The 25,787-nt window shown below is 38.6% G+C and overlaps 1 protein-coding gene across 13 annotated transcripts in view; it reads right to left on the bottom strand.

Moving 5' to 3' along the window:
- Positions 1-25,787, bottom strand: part of SULF2 (sulfatase 2) — a 164,227-nt gene that overhangs the window by 53,813 nt on the left and 84,627 nt on the right. For 5 of the 13 annotated variants that reach the window (XM_074888625.1, XM_074888626.1, XM_074888627.1 and 2 more), the window contains 2 exons: positions 9,558-9,805; positions 3,752-3,991 (listed from right to left, as the gene is read on the bottom strand). In XM_074888625.1, the coding sequence (XP_074744726.1) occupies positions 3,752-3,991; positions 9,558-9,732 (415 nt within the window). In that variant the 5' untranslated portion in view covers positions 9,733-9,805. Of the gene's footprint in view, positions 1-3,751; positions 3,992-9,557; positions 9,806-11,480; positions 11,657-16,007; positions 16,170-16,233; positions 16,467-25,787 lie in introns of those variants that run through there. The other 8 variants (XM_074888621.1, XM_074888623.1, XM_074888622.1 and 5 more) reach the window with 4 other exon arrangements.

The following is a 25,787-nucleotide window of genomic DNA, read 5'->3' as shown; positions in this document are numbered from 1 at the left end:
GATGGACCTCCCACAATGACTTTTCTCTAGGTTCAAAATGCACGACTGGTGCAAAATGGCATTTATTAATTCTTTGCATAATTCAAGTATGGACTTACCATCAGAGTGAGATACCGACATATTATCATACAAGTAGCAGCTTTTTCCTTTGTTAATAGGTTCATTTAACTGAATAGGGTTAGTTGTACTATAGGGTACTGCTCAACGGGAACAAGGACGGTAAGTTAGCCAAAATGTGTACTGCATTTTCTGCATACTGAGCCACATTAAGCCCTCATATAAATTAACAGAGCCTTCTCAGAAGATTCACTGAAGCAAAAGTGTCCTTCTGCCAGGATGAATTTGGCCCACCATCCCTAATTCTGTTGAATTTAGTAAGATAAACATGTCTTTTCATTTCCTAACTGCAGATAAGGCTGAAAAAATATTCTGGAATCAGTCACCAATTTTAAGACCTAATCATTCAGCCAGCCAGGCAAATGGAAAAGAGAAGCTTTTCTCATTAAGTAATGTCTAAGGGAAAGTTTAAATCTGTATTCCAATAAAACATCTTGGTATTTGCTGCTGTAGGACCCAAGCATGCAACAATGCATTGTGCATTTAAAAAGCTGCTCACAGAAAGAGACATGTATGTTCACAGAAAACAGAACCATTTCTCTGTAAATGTTTACACAGGAACCTTTGGCAGAGAAACTCCCTGACATTCAGAAATGTTTGTCACAGGATCTCTTTGTTTCTTTTCCATTCTAATCATCTCCTGCTCCAAGCTGAAGTACTAGCATCCACTATTTTAAGTTAGTGATGATTGAGAAGTTGCTTACATTGACTTTTCTAAAGATTAATTCATCAACTGACTTGTTTTGTTTACATGAATCGTCCCTCTTGCCTGATTTCCCACAATATGTAACAGGACAATGATGTGAGAAGCTCTTCAAAATTGGAACAGTTGCTTAATATATACTGAGATTTGGAACTTGTCTACGTGTAGTGGTTATGTAACGAGAATACAGCCTTTCAGTCGCTATTCATCACATTGGCATTTTTTAGATTGTGAGACAGGTTAATGCAGAAGACAACATACCTGTAACACCTGCTGCCTCAATGGCTTCCACTGTAGAAGGAAAATCCATCCTTTGCATTGTCATATTTATTTCAATTGATCCACATAAAGTGACTGTAAGCCCTATGCATGATGGTCAAAATTCTGACTTGTTAAAGCCAAAGACAGAACTTCCCTTGAGCTCAGCCTTCTCCTTTCATCCCTATTCTGCCAAGTCCGGTGTCTTAACAAAGTTTGTCAAACTTTTTCAAATGTCAAAGTTGAAAAATATAGAACTGCCAAACAAGGCTGAAACTGAGAAACAATTATAGGAAAGTCACAGCTTTTCCATCTCCCCTCATATCTTTTACTTGCAACTTGTGCAAGAGAAACCTGCACCACACTGCTCCCTCCTGCCTGCATACCACCGGCACATTTCCCAAAGGTGTCAGCAACAGCACAAGCCTGTATAGATCCAAACCACAAATGCCACCGCCACAGGGAAAATACTACAACACAGAAAGAATGGTTCCCAGCAGAATCATCTTTTGCAAAAGAACAAAACACAGGGAGATCACAATGAATAGAGAAGAGGGCAAGGAGATGTGAAACGAGCAGCAGGAAAGAAAAACAGAGGGAAGGTTAAGTGGAGTAGGAGAGTACAATTTCTTCCTTCAAGTTTAAACAAAAGGGAAAAGAGAACAGAAAAACACAGGGAGGCAGCCTGGCTTATGAATGAAGAAAAAAATCAAACTCCCTTTCAAAATAATAGCTTTCTCACTCCAAGGTTGTGAACTTAAATATAAAAGCAAGCCTCCAAAAGCTTTATTCCTCATGGCCTCTTCTTCAAAAAAAAAAAAAAAAAAGGGATCAAGAAGCTAAACTGTATGTTTGCATGGCAAACCAGTAGTACCAGGGACCTCAACAAAATTATAAGAAAAACCCTACAAATGAACTCCTGTGCTTTCCAGATCTTCTTTTGTTCACAACAGTCATGTTCAAGGATGATTCCCCACTTCAGAGAAACTGTATTAATCTCCAAAATAGTCTCCTTAGCAGGCTACTTTTGAAACTTGAGGAACTGAGTGAACAAGGTTCTAAAGTACAATTTCCTGCTGTTTCTGAAGCAGGTAAATCTGATCAGATCTTTGGGGGAAAAAAAAAGGTAGAAAAAAAAAACCTTCTTACTGCTGACATCCTTCATAGTGGATAACTCAAGACTTTAACTGGAGATCAGAAAACGAACTCCAGCCTCCAGTGATGTCAATTTCCATTTAAATTTGTATAATAGCATATCAAATTTAACTACATGAATGAAGATCTCGTTTACACCTGAAGATTGCTTTGTACTTGTAAAAGTACTGTTTCTGTGTGTTCCAATAAATGTAGTTTGCAAAGAGAGGTAGACCGAAAGTGTAATACATACTCACTAAGATCTTGGGTCTAAATTTAAACATTAAGTTAATGTAAAAATGTAAGACATATGAATACCAGGACACTTGCAATAGCTATGCAAGTTAGTAGAAATTAGAGGTGCTTGAAATATAACAACTAAATATAAAAATTGTTGCAATAGACAAACATCAGTAAACACAAAACAAATAATCTATGAAGAATAGAACATTAACCTTGGTGTGGTATTCATATGATTGTTGGTATTGGTGCCAGGAGTGATAAATGGAGGGAAACAGCAACTAATTAATAAGGTATATGCACTTCCACTAATTTATTGCTTTCTGGACTAATTCAGGTCTTTATTTGAGAAAAACAAAACAAGGAAATTACCTATTTAAGACCAAGGCTTTGCAGAAATAACATGTAAAACTCATGTGAATAGTAAGAAAGAAAATAATGATCCTGTTACAGTTATTATTGAAGATTTATACTAGTTTCTGGAAGCCTCAAATACTATAAATTCAAAGAAAAAATGTATACTATCAGTAACAACTATACTACAATAGTATATATACTATAAATAACGCAAATAGAACCAGGTTTATCCTGTTTCTCATCCTGACAAAAGGCATTAGCAAGAAGTGACAAAACCACTGTAACAGGCAAGGACCTAAATCTCCTGTCCGGAGAATGCAAGAAGGAAATAGGTGTGAAACATGTGCTACGTTTTCTGAAATCCCTTCTACAGGATATTTGTTCCTAAGGAGCACTGCATGCAAAGAGGATCATTTGTTTCTCAGGACTATATCTGATCTTGTCGATTATTCCTCAGTCATTATGTGCCCTAAACACTTTTCTGGGAATGGATTGTCTAGAGAAACCAATCCAGCTGAGAGTTCTGCCCCAAAGCACAGAAGGAGCAGTTCCTTCTCTTGTATTCTTAGTTTGATTAATATATCTGTATTATGAAAAATTCAAATCACTAATTCCTTTCCACAGCATTTTTCTTGTCGGTTCTGTGCACTTCGGGTAATTGAGGGGCATATTCTACATGTGCTAGACCTCCGGTTCAAGCATACACATTATTTTATTCTTCCCAGCTTCTGAAAAAAAGTTTTGTTGTTCTGTTTTTTTTGTTTTAACATTTCCTCAAGTAAAAGTATAAGGAAGCTAAACCTACATGCAAGACTGAAGCTCTGGCATTCTGCACTGCTGCAGTCCATTATGAGAACAAATTAAAATATTATATACGTTAGCCACTGTACTAATAAGTCTAAGTCTAAGGAAGCTTTCAGATGGAGCCAGCCTTGGTCTTACCTGTCCTGTATCCTGTGTTGTTGAGGTACACTGCAAACGTACGTATTTCATGCTGAGCCTGCCAGGACGGAGAAGAACAGTTCTCATTGTTAGTGTAAGTGTTGTGGTTGTGGACGTACTTCCCCGTAAGAATAGAGGAGCGAGATGGGCAGCACATGGGTGTTGTCACAAAGGCATTGATGAAATGAGCACCTCCATGTTCCATGATCCGCCTTGTTTTATTCATCACTTGCATAGAACCTGGAAGAAGAAAATAATCTCAGAATTATTTTCTTGTTTTAGTCACAACAGCTAAGAGCTCACATGTTACATCAGCAACCAGAATGAAGCACAGGTAGTAAGGGCACTGTAATCTCATTGTGAACCCAAATCCAAAGAAATTATTCTCCCCCCCTCTAGTAAAGTTCTCCCATTGTTTTAAGAAGGGCCAAATACCGAAGTCCCAAGTTAAGATTTGAGTCAAACCTGTTGACATAGATCATAATGCTTTTTTAATTTCTCTCTCTCTAAGCTCAAGATTTACCACTGTAACTATCTGCACCATCTATGCAGCCTTTCTGGAGTCACAAGTACTGTTCCAGCAGTTGAAGGCAAGAACCAGCATGAATTAGGCTGAAACAACGTGGCCTAGGAGTGAAATTCACTTTGTGCAGCAACCTTGACCGAAGTTTGCATACTCCTTAAGCATTATTTAATCCTTGGTTTCAGAAGATACCTGATGCACCACTTTTTGTGCCAACCTTCTGCAAAAGGCCGAGGGTTGTAATCATAGAATAAGAGAACCATTGAGGTTGGAAGGGATGCCTGGCAATTATTTAGTCCAACCCCCTGCTCAAGCAGGGTCTGCTAGAGTTATTCCCTAGACAGAATGTTCTTTTCCCTAATGTGAGGTGTGGACAGGTATTGATTTCTGTAACTTTCACTAAACCAAAGTAAAGCCCTCATAATAACACCCATACTGGTCCACTGAGTTCTGTCTATTCACTTGATCCATTTTGATAACAGTGTTACCTAAAAACTCTCTAAGTTTTCTTAGGCTTGGTTCTGCAGAATCAGATTTTTAGATGACTACTTGGGACAGATAACACCATGTAGTTTCTAACCATCATCTAAAAACAAGCAAGCAAGTTTAACTGGCAGGGACTTGGATGAATTGGGGTAATGGGATTCAAAGTCTTTTTATCAACTATTACTAAAAGCCACACTGATGCCAAATGGCTGTTGTTTCCTATTTAAGACAAGGCTTTGGACAAAGACTGGATCTTCACCATAGATATCCACCTAGCTAAATCTGGATCCATCTCATATTTCTTCCTACATGCAGATACACCAAGGATCAGAAGAAAAAAGATATTTAGTTTCCCTCATCTTTGGCTGCCTGGATAGTTAAAACTGCATCAGAGTGAGTTATACTTGATCTATGAAGAATTTCCATTTTCCAAAGAACTTCTAATGGTACCTGTCATCAGCACGACCTTGCAAAGGAGAGTAAACCTTTCCATCACCAACCCTCCCTTCTTGTTATGAGCTGGGAAAGCCAATAGACAACATGGGAGATGAAGGTATGGGTTCATGCTGGAGTAGGTTTGGGGCTAACTTACCCAAGGTTGAGTTGGATTAATAGTTCAGCTTTAATCAATGCATCCTGCAACCATCTGGCACAAACTGTATGTTGTTTCTGTCAATAATGGGTTTAGGTTTCTTCTAAGCTCTTTAGGCAGGGATTTCATTATGAAATTGCAACAGTAAGTCGATTTGATACAGGACACACTGATATAACCAGGAGTCAAAACCTAGAGGGAAAATGGTCATAAGCCACATACAAAATCTGACTGACTCTGGCACCGTGAAGGAAGGTTAATTGCTACCGTAGGTCTTTTCACCTAAAAATTGCCATGGTATTAGTTTTCTTGAGATAATTTTGTTGGAATGAATACAAAAGAAATCTGAAAATCTGCGTGTGCATTTCTCAGGCCAGAGCACATCTCTGTCACATCATTGTGTGACAAGAACCAAGGCAGGTTATTACACTCCCCCTTTAGAACTTGCCAAACTTCACATATCAAAAGGAAGTTTCTGAAGAAAGCAAGATTCTTGGTTTCCATAACTGTGGGATAAGTGCTAGTGCTCAAAGGCACTAACACCACAGTTAGCAATTATAACAGTCAATTATACATTATGTGAGCCTGCAAACTGTGGATGTTTCCTCTGTGTTGTCTTATGAAGCTAGTCCAAGCATAAACAGGCACACTGAAAAAATGTTTTGTCATCCCAATATTAAAATACAATTTAACAACCCCTTTAAATGACAGAGGCATCTGTGCATAAATAACAGTACATGTTAAGACTCCCCTTGGGGACAGTAACCTCCTTTAATAAAACTGCTGTAATGACAAGGCCTTATATATCAACAGTCTTTAATACAAAAACATATGATCTAATCTGCTTCCTCAGCTTGAGAACTAATACAGAGTGACAGATCAGTGGAAGGTAAAAATCCAGCATACTCTTCTATACAATCTTAAATAGGCCAGCTTTAAATATTTTAAACAGCATTAAACCAGCCAACCAAAACTTATTTTCTTCAGCTTGCCTCCAATACAAACACAGAATTGTGAGAAAAAGCAGAAATTGGCCTTTCTGTGGCAGAAGATAAGTTATGTGTTAATCAGCAACTGGAACCTCACCAAATCACCTTTTGAGTTGGAAAACCTGCTGGGGTTTCATTAGTGGATGTTCCAAGGGAAGTCATGCTTTGAAGCGTTAATATTTCATTCAGAAAATGTTCTGTTACCCGTCTAAAACCACTGATAATAAATAAAATTTAGTAGTTAAATGTGAAATTTCTAAGCTATTTAAAAAAAAAAATCCATTGGACTACTGTGAAAATATGAAAGTTTAGTCAATTTGATGCATTTAAGCTGCTCACTGAACAAAGTCAAACAAAACGTAGGTTGAAATTCCACTTGAAATTTGTGTGGTATCCATAACTTTGCTTAGTGTGTCTTCTCAGTTCACTTTAGGGATAAGGCTGATATTTTGACTAATATTAATGGAGAAAACATACCATTTGTTTATGAAATAATATTGACTTTCTCATTAGTTGTGTTTTGTCACCAGAGGTCATAATTTACACGAATTTTAGGGAGCTCTAGCTGCTGAAGAACTTGTATTCCAAGTCCCAAGTGACTTAGTGTACTCTGAAGCACAATTTAAGCGGTATCGATAAACAGATAAGTTAACTGAACCCCAGAATGTTAATTAATTGTCCCCTAAAGCCTTCTATTTTTATCCGATTTGAACCTCATTAGGCACCCTTTTCACACCTTCATTTCCTTTTTTTCCCTTATATTTAATTTTAATGAAGCTCTAAGGCCCTAATCTCCATGTATGATAACTAAGAAAAATAATCTTCCATGCCACTTCCGTAGTTTTTCAGAGGAAGATGTAGGAACGTACAAATCACCTCTCACTCAGATTTCTCTAACATGGCTGAAATATCTTCTAAATAATCAGATCTTTCTCCAACTATGAGATAATGAAATAAGCTGGTTTGTTAAACTACAGCAATATGGTAGGCAAACCTAATTAAACTGGAGATGCTGAGTCCATCACACAGGGGACATCAGCATTATACTAACTTGGACTTAAATGACTCTAATGGGGGAAAAAAAAGTCTTTGTTTCTAATTAATTCTTTCTCCTCATCAGTATATTATTCTTCTTTATATTCTGCTTGTCAGTACAACTCTTTTGATTAGACAGTCAACCGAGTGCATATTTCAGTAGTTGTTGCTGTTCTCATTTGTCTTCTCCCATTTGTATCCGTTACAATTTACACCCATTCTCCTCTGACCTGGAGATTCTGCATCCTTTTCATCAGCCCCTCAGTCTTCTCCTTTTTTCAATACAAGGCTGAGGTTTGGTTTTCCAAGTAAAACTCCTGATTACCAGTAGTGCAAATTAAAAAAAAAAAATTGCACTCCTTTCCTGAAAGGATGACATTCTCTAACCAGTACACTCCACCTGCTACTGGTACATTGTTTAATCTGTCTTAAATTAAATAAAGGAAAGGCTGTTAAGAGCACTTGAGATTGTGCTGACTTCCCTTTTGCCTCAAAAGTAGCCACAAAAGAAAGATGAAAACTACAACACCCATCAGTTACTGAATATTCTTAAAACAGATGAAATCTTAGTTATGCACAGCTTTCTCTGCTACACTTTCATAGCTTCCGAGTTTTCCTTAGCTTTTATTTGTAATTCACCTCCTGTTTTCATCTTTAAGTGCATTAACCACAATCCCCACAAATGGCAATTTTGATTAACTTGGACAGCTCAGCAGACAATAGACAAGAATAAAAATTAATTCAAACAAATATTGGGTCTCTCAAAGCCATTAGTGGCAAATGACGAATATCAAATCTCAGCTTCATCAAATGGATTTTCCTTAGTTAGATCCTAATTTGTGTGGACACATGCCCATTATGCTTGAAATTGGAAAGCATCAGATTATCAGAGAAGAGAAATATACCGCCCAAAGGACTTAGACAATTGCATCAGAAACAAGCAGGCTAGCATAAAATAGAAGATGATAAATTTTTTAGGACCACCTTCTGAGCCTGCAAGGTAATGTACTTAGGTTCTTTTGGATATACATTATTGAAACTGCTTTCATTGTGATCCAAATGACCATTAAAAAAAAAGTAAAAACAACAAAAAAATCTTCAGATCCTACTAATTTGAATTACATTTGTATTTGGTGAGGTCACTGCCGTAACAGGCTTTCTCACCACCTTTGAGAAGGAACGTGACATCTGTGATACTGCTGACATGCAATAATACTGATAAAAAGGAAGCATCTGTAAAAATGCTGCCACATTGCTCTAACTTCTCAACTAGATGAGTAAGTGTACAAGTAACACAAGTTGATTAACTTTACTATTGTGTTGTTTCTTCTGTGAGGGGTTTTCCAATTTTTCCCATCCATACTAGAAATCTGATGCAGTAACTGTCAAAAAAACCCACTAGACCACGCATATACAAGCTCTTGTCTTTCAGATGATCCAGGCTTTACACTCACTTAAAAGCATATTTCTAATGCAAAATTATTAATGTAAACTAGTTTGCGTTAATCACTTCTCCTAACTACAGACATAATTTGGTAAATAAAGCTTGTTCAGGTAACAGAACAAAACCCAAACTCTGTCAGTTGATTCATTATTCCAAATCATTAGGCAAAGTGTGTGTTTAATCTTCATCTCCTTTCTTCAACAATTAACATAGTGTTGAATAACACAGTAGAACCTTTCCATGCTAAGTGATTTTGGTCAGTAATTAACTACACATCTAAATGGACAATACCAAGAATAGTATGACTATGCTAGGTAGCATTTAAGTAATTAAAATTGTACATGTAATGAATGTCTGCAATTACACAAAAAAATTTGGGTAATTATATGGTGCAATAATCAGTTATGAATTTAAACCTACTGCTTTGGCATGTAGCTTCCCAGGCTATACTTGCAATTTCCAGAAGCATAGTTTAGGTGTCTAGATGAAGACAGATAGGCAGGAATCTCATATTTCCACAGAAACAGGAAGTCTGACATTTTAAGTCGAGACTAACTTTTTTGTCCTTGAATTGCATGCAGATAGAAAGTATTTTCTACATAAAGCTAGGTTTAAACTTCTGCTATTTGTTCTTCTTATCATTTTTCACACTGAAAGAAAAGATAATTATTTTGGACGCAAGAGGAAAAACAGTGCCATACTCATTAGTTAAAATTCTCTTTATGTTAGGCTCTTACCAAGTTCTACATCCTGATCATCAGTAAGAACAAGGATGATGTTTGGGCGGATGTTTCTACGGTCTCTTTGAAATCTTCCTTTCAGCCGCTGATTTAACAGGAAAGCTGAGCTTCCATCCAACAGTGATAAAACAGTCATCATGAATAATCCAAGGACAATACTATGCTGTGCCATATTGTGCTGATTTAGTGATCTCTCTGAACAAGGTAGGTTAATGGCTTCTATTTCTTTTTTGTTTGCAGGTCTCCTATAAGGGAGAGGGAAACAAGTATTTATTTATACCTTGACCCGTCTGCCCCGCCCAAGGAACTTCAAGGTTCTCTCCAAAGAAGTAAAAAGCAATATACTTGAAATAATCTCATTCCTAAGGAAACAAAAAAACCCAAAAAACAACAACAAAGCAACTGAATGTTCTTTCAGTACCAGCAAGAAACAGAAACTTGAAAAATTTACAGTTCATAAGCTGTTACCAACATAGGCAATGAAGTTTTATTCTATGCTCAAATTTAGCAGCAAGTTCAAGGATTTAGCAGGGTATCAAACTCTTACTTTTGCTTTGATACATATACAAAGCAGTCTTCTTCCTTAAGGTTCTGGAATGTTTTGAGATGACATTTTTGTTTACTGCATCAAAAATGCAGATGTTGAAGAAAAAACCCCACGTCTATCTGTATTTTTAAACACGACTGGTCAAATTTACTGAGTTAACAACACATTTGCAGCTTCAGAGAGGATCCTCAGATAGAATGCTTGTTATACACTGATTTATCTTACAAATTTCATTACAGCAGAGCTGCCCAGATCTTGGAACTATGGTATGATTGATACTGTTTGAGGTCTACTACAACTTTGGTGTTAGTGCGATATCCCTTTGGCATTTCTGTTGGTTTCCAAGATCATTTTTTAAAAAAAATATCATTATCATTAATGAACACATTTGAAGGCCCATTACTGCGCGTGTTTAGGAAAGAATGCGCCAAAATGATGCCTGTGACTTCCCTCCATCATAAATACAATGCCCCAAAACTGACTTGTTTGCAAAACTAAGCACTGGTATTCCTGTTAACGAGCCAATGAAAAATTCTTAGTAATTCCTGCAAGGAGATTCCAAAAAATTAATAAGCGTGATGAAGAATTTTTGAAATCATAGTTTTGCTTGGTGATCATCTGGTATAAAGGGATTTTCTCTTGCTTTTGGAAGTCAAAGTACCAGCATGAAACTGTACTGAAAATATCAAGCACTAATTATTTCATCAGATCCAGTGATCAATGAGTCAGTTTTTGATGAATTCCCTACTTGCTGCCTGCCTTTTCCTGGACTGGTGCCAGCGATCTCTTGTAATGCACTGAAAAATCAATTAAAAATGACACAAGGGAGACTATCTGCTTTTTGTAAAGACCAGAAATGCCTGAGTAGAAAGAACCTAGCACAGTGTGTTTTACCCAAAGAAATACATTGGCTATTCTGTCCCTAAAGCCACTTGGGAAAACAGTTTTTCTTCCAGCAGATTATTTCATAGCCACATCATTACTTCATCTTTGTCAGCGTCTGTTCTTTGAGATAAACTTTGATTAAGAAAGTTCTCGTGCAATAGCAAAACCACTGGTCTGAAAAATTATACTAGGCTTCTATGCTTATTTAAGAAACGTATATCGAATTTTCATCTAAGTCAACAGATACGTAGCTATAGTATGATGCAATATTTATTAAGGCTGCTTTCCAAAAATGTACACTAATAGGGTTTTGAAGAAATGTAAAAATCCTTCTTTCTTACTAGTCTCTCCAGTGAATTTCACAGGCAGGTGAAATTAACTTTTTTCATAGAAACTAAAAATTGATTTTAAATATCCTAGCACTTGTTCCAATGGGTATGGAAAGAGAAAAGTCCAACTTCCTAAGTTTGCAGATACAGCTTTAGTACCTCTGCTGCTGCTCAGAGATTTGCCAGGCTATAGCAGAAGGAACACCAACAAGTCCTATCAATTGTCATTCCTTGTACTCAGAATTCCATCTGCAGCAGTACAACTGGGAAGAATCATGCCAGATTCAATGTGTTGCTACTGTCCAGAGTAGTCAAAAGCAGCTTGAGAGGCAAACCTGGATTTGTTTCAAAAGGGGAGGGGGGAAAAAAAAAAAAAAGGTTAGTTTAGCAAGCGTAGCAAGCACATATTCCTGGACGCTGACTTTCTGGGGAGGGGGTAGAGAAATGGCTTCTGCTTTTCAGAAGTGACTCCGTATGTACTTCCATTTAAAAAAAACCCAAAAAACTGACAACATAGATAATTTCATTACACACAAACATTTTTCTGAAGGTCTAAAAGTTAATGTGGCTTTTTTCTGCTCTATCCTAGCCAATAGCTTCTCAGAATAATAGCATTTGCTGACTTTTCTTGCAGCGTTTAGAAGGCTGTCCATTCTTGTTTTATCTGCTCATAACTACAGTCACTGCAGAACACTGTGCATGTAACAATCTCCCTTGCATTTTTCTCACGTCTTCTAAACGAATGCATGGAAAGTAACCTCATGACCTCATTGCCACTCTCCCCTCAGCCTGTCTTTTCCTCACAGTTTATTGCCCCTCACTCACTCCATTGTATCTAAAAATAGAAGTTGTTCCCTGCTCAGAGAGTTGCTTATCTATCTGTAAAATACTTAAAGCATTTGGGGATGTACATAAACTGCTATTCCACAGCTATTTTATCTGAACTTGTATATTTGTGGTTAAAAGAATTAGCTATCTCTGAGAGGAGAGATCTCCGAGAGGTGGAGGAGAGAATTTCATGTCAAGTACAACAAGCATCTTCTACCAAACCTGCTATCTCTTTCTCAACCCCCTCCTCAATGAAGATTTTTCAACTATTCTGATGTGTTATGTTCCTATCATTATCAGGGTAAGTACTGCTGGGAACCAACTCAAAGTATGTAATTATGTGCAAAACTCATACCAATAACTAGGTAAGAAAATTAAAGCAATTTTAGAAAATAACCTATTTCTTGAAGTATGTATTCATGAAAGACAGACATGCCACAACTAACAGCATTTATGCAGTAAAATCTAAAAGCCAGCTTTAAATAGTTCTCAGAATAGCAAGAGAAGAGTCTCTCGCCTGGATTGCCAGTGGTCAAATACAGATAGATTTTCTTTAACCCTAGTCTTCAGTGAACTTCAGGGAAGAAATATGACATAAAGTCTCTATTAACAGTTCTTTCTCCATTTCTGTCAACAAGTTTAATTTGCAACTCATAGATAAAGCCAGAAGAGTTCCACAGCAGTGCCCCAATCTGCCTTCACTTTTAATATAGCACCCTCTCCAGTGATGCATTTTGATCTGAGTGGTACAGATGGCCCACTGCTTTATGTGCCTCTGCAGGCCATCCTCCAATATTAAAGATGCTTAATCTGCAGTGGCTCTCATGAGAATTAGGTATGCCTCTTATTTTCTCCCAGATTACACATATGAACTTGACAAGTCTGGTCACTCCTGTTTTATATTTAGGAAAGTGCTGTCAGAAATTTATGCAATGTTCTTCAGCTGGGGCATCTAGCTGAGCTTTATTAAGCCCACGAAACCTAGCAGGCTGCTTTAGAGAAAGTCTGGTCCTCTTATTTTCTATGGTTTACGGTTGAGTTTAACAAGTCCCTGACTCCCTTCATAGCCTGAATTAGATACAGCTGCCTCTTTTTGTTCTTAACTCCTGCTAGTATGGGGAATGAGAACAGAGCCAAACTTAATTCTCCTGTGTGCCAACACAGAACATTATACTAAGTTACATTATAAATGTTGAAGAGATAAAGCCAGACTTCAATACATTTATTCTATTTATAAAAGAACAGAGCCAAGTTCTGTTCTCAAGTAGCATTTGCACCAAGGAAAGACTTCTCAATAGTGCCCTCAGTAGTTAATGTCAGTTATACAGCAGCACAGGGCAGGACACACAGGGATGACCAGTGTCAGTTCTACCCCCAGATGGTATTTTTAATGTGCTATTGATTAGTATTGCTCGGCACAGATGTAACAGGCACTGTGGGCAAAACTAGTAACTGACAGCTGCTTGCACACAGTGGCGCTCCCAACCTTGCTAATCAAGTCCGAGCACAACTGTCCCATGCATAAGCCCAGTCCAACTTCACTGAAGTCAAATAATTCAGTCCAATAAAATCAAGAGTAGTATCTGACTCTTCCTGTACAAGGTACAAACATGTAACAAATTAATTCTTGTATCAAATATGTAAATTAATCCTGCTTTGAGCCTGCTTCTAGAAAGCTGTTTCTAGTTACGTTTACATTAACTGATTTTTTTTTTTTTTTTTTTTTTTTTAAGGTAAGCATACTGCAAAACACTAAATACAGAATTTGTATGGCAAGTTCAACTCGCCCAGCAGCCACCACAGAACAGGGTAGCAGCATGTAACCCGCACAGTGGAACTGCACAATAAGGGAAAACTGGTTACCAAGAAGCAATGCACACCTGCTCTAGGTACAGCTGGAGCCAATACCAGGTGTATTATTTAAGCAGACTTAGGTGTGCCATTTGTCCAATGTTTAAATTCATTGAAATACATGGTGCTGGAGTCATTCCCTAGCAACCAACCCAATTAAAACCACTTTGCCAGTTAAATGGATTCAGCGGTGCTGCTGCTCTTTTAACTCTTGAGTCACTCCTATTCATCCAGGTTTGGTTATGATAACTCCTTTTTCACTGAAGCTGCCAACCACCCTTTAAAACCATTATATTTTGTTTGTAAGAGATAAACACATTTTTATACATGGATTGGGAAGAATCTTGTTTGCAATCAAACAAGGTTCTCAGGGGAAGGCTGGTACCAACATTACTGCTGTAATCTAACAACGTGCTAGGCTTTCTTCTAGTTTTATACTTTTTTTTTTTTTCCCAGGCAGTCAAAAATTTAAGAGAAAGTACAAAATCAAACCCCTAGTGCTAAACATGCCTCACAAAGATTACAGCTATGCTGATTTACCTACACAAGCTATGGCTGAAGTATTTTTATTTGCAAGTATCTACAATTTCTTCAGAAGTAGTCAGGAACAGAGCTTCCAGACTTTATCAGAGCACTGAATTACTATTCAGACATGTTCTTCTGACTCGCTTTCCTTATGCTGCTGAACTCTATACCAAAGCTAAATATTTATCACAGGGAAGCTTACTTGTATTACAGAATGTCTTCCCTATTCTGTAACTTTATTTTAAATAAAATTGAATTATAAATTAGTTATAAATTTCCCCAGGACTTGATATTTTAAAGAGTGTTCTAAACAGCACAATATACTTTCCATGAATCCATACTATTCTTTCTGTTTTCTGCTTGCACATTATTATTAGAGCTTCCTAGTAATACACACAAAATCAGTTAGTCCAGATAGGTTAAATTGCTGTTTGGATCCCCCAAATCCCCAATAAACACAGTTTTCTGCATCACATACCATGATAACCCAATAACAACTTGAAAGAGATTAAGAATTATTTCCCTATTATACTTGTTATCTTCCCATATTTATAAATAATAAAGGCACACAGTCTTTGACTTTAAAGATAATTATATTAACTTGTATTAAGTACAGTAATAACCACAGCCTTTTGCTTCTGAAAATACCAGGGGGGAATGAATGCAAGTGCTTTAACATAGAAAAAGTAGAAGCAGGCAAGCCCAATAACCACTACACAAATACATTCTACCAAGTAAACAGAATTTTTTGTAGCCACCTACAGAAAACGCCACGCTGTGTACACAGCCACGCGAACACATCCAGCCGCACATACTGCCCGGCCCCGCACGGGATCTGCTGAAGGAGAAGCCAAGTGCCATGGCATCACTTGTCTTCCCAAACTCTTTCCCGCACAGCCACCACCCGGCGCGGCCGCCTCTCCCGGACCAGGGGGATGCCCCCAGCGAGAAGCGGCCCCCCCGCACCCCCCCTACCCCCGCCAGGGGGGCGCGGCCCGATTCCCCCCCCCCACCAACAGCGTTAAGCGCTACCGGGCCGGCACCCCCAGGCCGGGAGGGCGGTGGCGCTCTGGAGGAAGGGGGCGGGGGGGGGTCCCGGCGGTGCTGGCCGGGGGCAGCGGGGCGCAGCTACCCCGGCGGCGGACCCGCCCCGCCTCGCCCCCAGCCTCGGCCGGCGCCCCTCACCCGCCCCTGCCGCCCTCCCAGCGCCGAGCCCCCCCCGCCTCCTCGCAACACCGCGCTCAACTTCCAGCCCCGCCCGTTACCTCTGCCGCAGGAGCGCGGCCAGCCCCGCCGGCTGCCTGCTGCATTGGACCCTCCCCGCTATGGCAGCCGGGCTCGGCCTCCGGGAGCCCCCGATGCGCGGGCACCGCCGCCCGGCCGCTCCCCGGCTCCGCGCCGCCCGTGGCCGGGGAGGCGGGCGGGCTCCAGCCGCCGCCTCAGCCGTCCCCTGCGCGGGCAGCGCAGCCGCCGCGCACTCACCCGCGGAGCCGGCGCTCAGCCGTGCCGTGCGAGGGCCGGTGCTCTCTCAGCCCGCCCGCGGAGCCCGGCGGGGCGGGGAAGCGCATCCTCCGGCCGCGGCGCCGGGCAACGGCCGAAGCCCGTTTCCCGAACAAGCGTTTAGAGGAAGCGCTCGGGCGGGTGCTGCCCCCGCCTCCTCTTCCTCCTCTCCCTTCTTCTCCTTTCCCCGTTTAAAAAGTTCATTTACCTCGAGGATCCTCCTCCCAGCATTGACGCAACGCCCCGGCGGCGCGCAGAGAGGAAACCTGTTCCTCCAGCCGCCGGCTCCTTCAAAGTCCGGCGGCGGCACCGCGGGCGGCGGCTCCCGGCGGGACCCCGGCGAGCACCTGGGGGGGCCCCAGAGACACCCCCTAACCCCCCCCCCACGGGGCAGGAGCTGCCGCTGAGCTGCCGCCGGGTGCGCTGAGCCCTTAAAACCAAAGGGAGAGTCCACCGAGGGGTGGGGAGAGCGAATTAAGAGCCCCTCACGTTTTACGCTCCTCTCGTCCCCTCTCGCCTGCCCGTGCCCGCTCAGCCGGGCCCGACCCCCCTCAGCGCGGCGGAGGCGGGAGGGGAAGCGCCACAGGGGCGGGGGGGGCTGGGGGCGCGCACCCAGACACCTGTGGAGGGCGAGCCTGAGGACTTCTTAACGGGTGGGTAACACAGCTCCCCTTCCACTGGTGAAGCTGAAATTAAAGGACCCAGTAGTCATTAGTAATTAAGAAAACCTGAACCAGGCTCTTCGAGGTGGAGAGCGTGTTTCAGGAGGTGCCGTCTATGCTCTTCAGAACCAGCTACATTCTACTCCTGGAACTTAATAGATATGTAATATCTTCATTGGCTTCTTTAAGGACCTCTTACATACGTATCTTTCAAAGATACTGGGACATTAATATGTTAAATAATATAGCATTTTCTTCTAGTATTCCCACACTGATAGTGTCACACATGCAACACAGGGTTACCTCAGAACTTCCTGACCCTTTTGACATCTGATGCTGAATTATCCATGGGGAAGGCCATAGATCACAAATTCTGGTGTATCTCTAAATTCTTATTTTGAATTTTATCTTTAAAATACGCATTAAAAAATGCGTCTGAAAACAAAGAGAACTTTAAGCCACTATCATAAAATGCTATATATCATAAAATGATGCTACAGTGAAAATGGTTTATGTGGTTGAAAATGGACAGGATATAGTTCTCCTGTGCAAGAACAACAATCGATGGAAGAGGAGGAGTAAGAAACAGGTTAGAAACAGAAGATTCTATCATTTCCTTACTCAAACCAAAATACAGACTTACACAGCTGCAGAACCAGCAAGGAAATATGATGGTTCCTGAAAATGCTATAGGAATGACTAGCTGTAGTTTAAGGAAAAAAAGCCAGAGCAGAAGAGACTCACAGAAAGAACTATAGAGTTCTAGAAGTAAATATTTTGAAAAGCAATGAGATATATATATATATATAGTTATGTTCCATCTATGATTTATTTGGATTTTTGCTTAAAACAAGCATTGCCTCCAATGACCTAATTCAGATTTTGCTGGAGAAGGCTAATTGTCTTGAAGGTTTTTCATTGTTTGCTACAGCCTTGGCTACACAGACTGACCCTAAATTAGCAAAATATGAAATGGCACGACTCCTCCAAATACAGGTATGTCACTACTAAGGTACCAAGTGTGCTCCTGTACAGACAGGAATAAACAATACAAGTGAAGCACTTTATGTCAGTACAACTGCGTCCACACTAGGGGCTGCAACAGTCTAACTGTATTGGTATAAATAAACGGTTCCCTAACAGGGAGTTACACCAATATAAAAGCTGTGTGTAAAACAGGAGCCACATCTTGCTAACATTTTGATAAAATTGTTATATTGCTTTCTGCGATAACATTTGACCTTTTGCTAGCAACTTTCATCTCACAATAAAACAATTTACAGACAATTAATTTTTACAACACCTGTGAGCTACAATGTTCTGATTTTGTACATTTTAGACATCAATTAGTGTCAGCTGAGCCACCCCGAGCCAAACAGACTTTCAGCAACAAGGCCAGCAACAGAACCAGGAACCCAGCACTCCTCTGTCCTAACCACAGGCCAACAGTTTGCCATCTGCAATACACAACCTCTACAAACTATTTCTAAAGGAACTGCAAACAGTAACTACAAAGCCAAAAGGAAATACAAAGTTTGCTACACAATGATCCACATTTTACATTGGAGAAAAAAATGGACAAGCTACCTGTTTAAAATGTAGTTTTTCTAGAGCACTGTAAATGGGGTTTTCCATTATAAGAAACACATGATCTAATATAAAGCTACATTGTGAATTTTCATTAATATAAACTACAAGCAACAAAGATACTAAAACTAGTATTAGTGAAATTAGTATAGCAATCTGAATTTGATTTAACATCACTGGAAAATCTGTCGCCACAGATCGCTCATTTCAACAAAAGGGTATATTCACCTCACAGTGAGCACATGTAATTTCCATCAATGTTAATGGGAGTTATGCAAGTGCATTAAGAGGATAATATACCCCCTGGTCTGAGACAACCCTGCAAAGTGAAAGGTGCTTCCTCTTGAAGAGAATGGGGTTTCCATCTCATGCATTTCAAAAGAACTTGTTCTGGCACTGTTACAAAACAGGACGGATAACAACTATTATGCATACTTGGTGATTAGTTTCCAAAGTTAAAGCAGTTTAGCTATTTTAGCTAGTTTTCCTATAGCCAAAAATTCGAGGGGTATAGATGTATTTAAAACACTGTGGTTTATTTGAAGTCTAGGGCAACAAAATCATGTGAAATTACTGGTAAAACAAGAAGGTCTGAAGGCCTACCGGTGCAGTGGGGAAGGAACTTTTTAGGTATCTACTTTTGAAATAAAATAAACTCTTTTCATTCACTAACTGGATAGGATTTCATTGGTGTATATGGATCATCACAACTGATCAGGAGTTCAAAAGATAAAAGGAAGAAGCAAGGTCATTCCCTTTCACTCCCACACCAGAGCTTTTTCACTGTGCATCAACTAAATTTCAGATCTCTCTCATAGTATGCCATTGAACAACTTAGAGTTATTTTACTGTACCTCAAATAACAAATCAAATGTGGCCTATTAAGTAAATAATTTGTCTAAAAAAATAATCCCAGGATTTACCTGTTAAAATTAGGAGAACACAGATGTGCAGGTGTTTCTTTAAATATCATCACACATCTATCTGCATTGTTAGGCACACAAATCCCTCCAAAAATTTAATCTACAGTTTCTTTGTCCACCTTACTTTCAAGTAGTGTGTCACAGAAAAATATATCGAACAACGCATGTTGGATGGTTAACTAAACTATGGATTTGCATGTAAAGGGGACCCACTTTGATCCAGTTGACAGGTAGTGGGGATCCACACCGTTATCTCTGAATCAGTTCTGAGACAACAGCTGGCACTCAAGGATGTAACAGACACTCATGGGGAACTGTCCCCCCACAATGGAGCTCAATAGGAAGAGCAGCATGTCAGCGACACAGAGAAACAACTTCTGGGAAATGAGAAGACAGTCAGAGAGAGTCCAAGTCATTAAAACAACACCCCAAAAATAGAAGATAGGCAACATGCTGCGCAAGGCATGTCTTTTTCACTGTTGCCAACTATATTGTGCTTCCAGAGCTCAAATATTGTTCTTTTCTCATGTTACGTGAAATAGAAAAGAAGGGCTGGCTTTCACATTTTTACATGCTTCAGTCAATGCCTTCCAACTCTTCTTCAGACTTGCTAATCTTTATAGTAACTCATCATATATAAAGCTCTCAAACCATTAGTCATTTTGATTTCTCCTCTCTGTTTTCCTATTTTTTAATGTATACACACATGCTCTGAGCTATCTTTAAAGATCTAGAAATAAAGCCTGAAACAGAACATGAGTCTGATCTCCTTTGCTTTTCCTCAGTGTAATTTATTACAGTAATCTGTCCAGAGTTATACTAATTACAGTGGTCAGAGCCCTTATGGCAGTACAGAGGTTAATTTTTTACTTCCTTAAACAACTGCATTTCAGTTGCATAAAATGTGTAAATACTGCTTGAACAACAAATCAGAACACTATTAGGAAGGCATAAACAACACAATATGCTCCGGTCGTTGATCCCTCACATTGCGTGCATTTTATATCGCAGACTCCAGCTCAATATGATTTTGTGGCCAATTACACCACTTTTATCTTTTAAAGTCAAGTTGCACTTTCTATAAATATGCAATCTCATTATAGGGGAAAATGGTTTATATGTTTTGAGGAACTACTAAAATGGAAAAGGGGAACACAGCCAAGAAAAGCAAAGGAGAAGGGAAAAATTCACCTTGCTTGCTTGATCCAAATGATAAGCAAAGAAACACATTATACTCTTCCGTGTGAACACAAAGATTAAATATAGTATACTGTATGAATTTAGTTACAACTATGAGTTTACAATGTGTCAAGTCTTATTATAATTCTAATTTAAGATTAATCAAATGAATTTTGATCATAACTCACAACAGTGGATGCAAGTTACTTAAGGAAATACTGAAGTAGCAAAGATGATGGGGAAGTTGTAACAGTAACAAAAGTAACGCCCCAGTGCACTGATAAAATCGGTAGCTTATCTAGTTGGACAAGAAACTCAAACCAAATCTTTCCTGGAAAGCCAGAGATTCATAAGACAACACTATTAGAATGATTCTGAAGTTCACATACAAAATTAATTTATGTGTTCTGAGCATTAATATTATTAATAAGGCTCAAAGATGCATCTGCAGATCTATACAGAGGATGTAAATTCAATGAACTATCATTGGTCACACAGCCTCTATAAAGAAAAGAGAACAGTAGTGAAAAAAGCAGGCCTCCTTTTTCCCCATTTATAAATTACCCTTAGAATAGCTGCTTGTAAGCCAGCAATGATTTAATAATTTATTTTAATAAAGAATTTTTCTTTTCATAAAGAATTCAGATTTTTTTTTTTTTTTTTTTTTTAATCCTGATCTGATTTTCCTTTGTAGACTTTCAACACATTTTGGTATGATGCTCAGGCTACCTCCTGGATCCTTACCTGGATGTTGAAAATGTATGGGTATGGAGCAATGGGACAATAATCAACTGAACACATTGTTTCACCAATGATTAGCCATGCCCTTATTTAAAGAACATTTCCTAAGAAAACAGTAATGATAAATTACTTTGTGCCTATCTAAAACCAACTATGCTCTGATTTGAAAGTATTAGAGCAGAAAAATGTATAATCAACTGACACAGGATGGGTAGAGCAGCAGGCCTCACCTTAATATAACACTACAATGTCCAGTCCTTTCTGTGGCCCATTTGCATTTAATATTAGATCTATCCACGTAACCACACTATTTCCATCTATCTCCAGTAAAGCACTACTGGCACCCTGAACTGTCACCTTTATGTCCTGCCTCTGAATAGCTCCCAAACTGGAGCAGGTATCCAGTGTACATTAGGTACTCATCACCACATAAAGGTTTGGTTTGCGGTTTTTAGGTTCAGGTGAATTTGCGGCACCTACAGCAGAAGTACCTTTGCTTACAAAGACCTATTCCATAGGTACAAAGTCCAAAGGGATGCAACTGGACTTCACCTCCATTAGGAAAGCTACAGCTTACTATTTACTTACTCTGCTTTTCATCATGTCTTCTAATTATTACTGTTTAGCAGTTCTCCCTCTCTACCTCAGATACTTTTAGTAATAATATAGATAACTGGATCTGTCAGAATATTTATATATTCTAAGCTGGACTTCAAATGCACAATTTTAAGAACTATTAGAAGAGCAAATTACACAATTGCCAGCATTTCACACACACAAAGCAAACTAAGTCATTTTCTTGTTCGGTTGCCTCAGTAGCACAAGTGAGGCGAAGCTTATGGTGGGATGTGATACCTGTTATTAGATCGACTGCTACACGTGGGAAGGAACAGACACACCCTCAGGCATATCAAGCACTTCCTCAGGTCTGAAATAGAAGCAGCAATCTTCAAAGCTAAACTGCTCTGAGTTTAACTAATGTGTTCATCAAGCCATCTGAAAGGAGAGTAGTTCGTATCTCTGATATAGGAAGGCTTCCTAACGAAGAAAGAGGAGATACAGCTTGATCTGTTAAAACAAAGAAGTAACTCATCTGCTGAAAAACGTACACTTACTACTGAGGTGGGGATATAGGAGAAGTCAGAAAACAGGTTAAGAAAATTATACCACCTATAAACCCAGTACCTCTAATAGGTCTATCATTTTTACCTTTTAACAGAGTCATGAATTTTAATATTGAGGCTTATCTTTTGAAGGTGCTTTGTAGATGTCCCTTGAGGGTCAAGACTGATTCATCAGAGATAGAGTGGTTACTTTACGAGAAACGCGCACCTGCCAGTCATTGGCATCTCTCACTTATTGATCATCTGCAAGGACCTTGGGGGTTTCTTGACTCACTTTCTGTAAGGTCATTTGGTGCATTTGGTTATGCAGGTTATTTCCTTTGGGGACTACAGAAATATATCAGCAGGTAGATAGGCAGTTTTGATAGTGTTATGGTAGCTTCATTACTCTCAGTACAAGTAATGTGCAGTCATCTGAAAGATTTAATGCATATATTACGTGTTCTTAAAACATAAATTATTGTATTTTGGAAAAGCTGCTTTTTAATTACAAAACAACAGTTTCATTTTTTCCCTAGGTCCCAAGGGCAGAGATTACTTATATAATGTCTAAAGGAGACTAAAGCCATCCAAATGCTTTCTACTTCATTCAAGACAACAAGAAAAAGACTGAAACAGAAACATGTCCCATCCCTGCTAAAGAATGCCTTACTTTCATTTCCAGAAAGTTAAAAATAGACTTGAATCTACATGTGAGATTTAGCATCACTCCCCTACCTTTAAAGTTTACAATCTCCTATAAGGAAGTGACAATTAAGGTTCTTGCGTGCAAGAAAACCTAGATCATGACTACAATTAACAGCCACTGTACTATTAACAGCCACTGACTCAATGATGTCTGAAATGTGCCTTGCAACTGTTTCTTCCTCTTCTCATCTTTTGTGTTAAAATTTCTTTAATACATTTGTATAAATAGATCTGATTTTTGTTCATCTTTCAAAAAATTCAGGTTGATTATAGTGTTGTCTAAAGCACTAAAAATATGTCTTCAGCTACTGTCTGCGTTCAGAATCCTGTACAATTAAGATTCTTCTTTCATACTTTATATAACAAGATAAAAGATTCCAATTCTGTAATCTGACTACCATCCCGATCTTCTACCTAATTATCTTGGTTTGAACCTTTTATTTTCTTTCTAGCACATAAGTACTCATTTCAGGTGATTTGTACCTGTTTTCTTCATGTGCACAGCATATTACAAGACCCAACTGAGCCCCTTTGCTATTCAATACCATCACTTTGAGTTATTATTTATAATCATGATTTCTCTTTTCCTTTGAGAAAAACACTTAGCTCTATATCATTTTCTCTAGATTCACAAGCAGCATCCTCTCTATTTGCCATTTAAACCCCTCCCTAACCATCATCATTGTAGGAACATCACTGGCTACAGCTATATTTGGCAAAGAACGAATTGAGCCTGATTGGTCCCTCTAAACATAGTTTTGATTTTTTTTTTTTATTATTTTTAAGCATCACAGCTGCCCTTTCTGGCTTAGAATACATATTATTTCTGATTTCAATCATTCCTTGAAAACTATGTCTGATCCTGAATTCAGAGAGAATTTATTACTAACTTTAGTAGAAGCACAGTCTATATTTCTATCACTGCAAAGCTTCTGCATTACCAGTGAGCAACAAATTACAGGTCAGATATCTTATATATAGTAAGTCTCATTTACACACCTAAAATGGAGTGAATTGATTTTTCAGAATTGGTTAGCACCCACAGTAAACAGTTCTGAAAATTTATGTAGCTTTCCCTATGTCCTGAAGTTGTAGCTGAATATTCTTGACATTTGGCAATGCAACCTTTTTATTTGTACTTTAGTTAGCTTTACTTTATTTGTATGCCTCATCACTCTCATGGTTGATTACAGCAGTAATTCTTGACAAATTTGCTAGTCCCAAAGTATAACAGAGAACAACTACCTCCCCTGCCAAACAGGAGTGTCTGACATGAGAGTATCTGAGTGTATTTCTTCAGGAATCAAAGAGACTATTTTTCAAGACAAGACTGGATGCTCTTAGTTGGAAAAATTTCTTACCATACACTGAAAAGTTGATATGTAAACTGTAGATACAGAGCGATTTGTTAAAATAAGATTTTAAACTCAAAATCTATTTTTGCAGATTTGGCTCTTAGGTTTTTCTGAGCAAAAAGCTCCTTGAATTACCTATCAAGTCATCACAAGATTTTTAGTAATAATACTGGTAAAACCAAAAAATTTAACTACTATCCTTCAGGTATGAAGGATGGTAAAGCACCAATCAATATTTATAGCTCAGTATTAAAATATTTAGAATTTTGTTTACTAGCAAAGAAATAGGTCAAGACAAACTTCAGGCTTAATAATTTCCAGCTGAATGGATTTTAAAAAGGCCAAAATGTTTTATTTGAAGAGCTCTGGCTATAGCAGTATGTAATTCTAAGGCGGATTTCCTACTCACCAGCGGATTTTTGGCTTGCATATTTCTAAATGCACACAAGATCACACACCAAATTTTGTTCTGACTTGCATCAGTTTAATGCAAAGTAACTGAAATAACCTAGTATATTTTACCAAGAAGAAAGTATTTTAAGTGAACAAAAAAAATATTTCACCAAAAGCACCATGATACGTTTGCTAAATGAGAATCTATTCAACACGCCCAGTTTTATGATTAAAACCTCTAAAATGCCTAGGGCAATTTTCATTTTTTAAAAACTATCTTGGGCATAAAATTCTTGCAAAACATGATGGTTCTAATATCCAAGATACGGAAAAAGGAGAAATATATGCAAATAATATCCCAGTCTCAGGCTCATCAAGTCAAAATCAAAATGAGTTATATCAGGTAGCACCTGTTTAGAATGCCTGCTTTTAAATGCTGCATGAATTAGTAGATATTTGAAACTTAAAGCAGTGTGTCATCTGCCAGAATGAAGCTGATAACACTTCAAATGCTAACAACAGTGGAAAACATGTTAATTCTTTATGGACAGCAGTATCTCTTAAAATAATAAAAAAAAAAATCTCTTAAAAACCATCTTTATTTGAACCATATTAAAACTGAATGATAAGTTAGAAGTAATATTTCATTTCCTTGTCCAGATCTTTCAACATATTGTTTATGCCCAATAAAGAGACTGTGAAAGACTTCTCACTGACAATTAGGACAAAATGTTGTCTCAAAAAATAACATGCTTATTTTTACTTATTTTTTAATGTAGGTAGATATCTAACCTATTAAAATTCAAAACAGTCAAAAGCAAAAGCAATAATCTTTCAAAATATGGAAACACTTCCATTTAAAAATAATATGAGCAAAGAAAAAAAGGTAGCCTTTTGAAAGTGTTCTTAGATTTCAGTCAGCCATTTGTCAAAACCAGCCTGAAGAGCATAGACACGAATGACATATATGTGTTTGATATATTCAGCTGTATTTTTAAAGACAAAAATGTTAAGGTTGGAACCTTCGCCCCCCAGCTAACAACCCCTCCTCCTGTACCTCCCTCCACCTAATAATTCCCCCTTTCTTGTCCCACTGCTAGAGATATGCCTA

This window comes from Strix uralensis, chromosome 18 (genome assembly GCF_047716275.1).
Source record: "Strix uralensis isolate ZFMK-TIS-50842 chromosome 18, bStrUra1, whole genome shotgun sequence".
Lineage (NCBI taxonomy): Eukaryota > Metazoa > Chordata > Aves > Strigiformes > Strigidae > Strix > Strix uralensis.
Note: the sequence above shows the minus strand (reverse complement) of the source record. Positions and strands in the feature narration are given on the sequence as shown.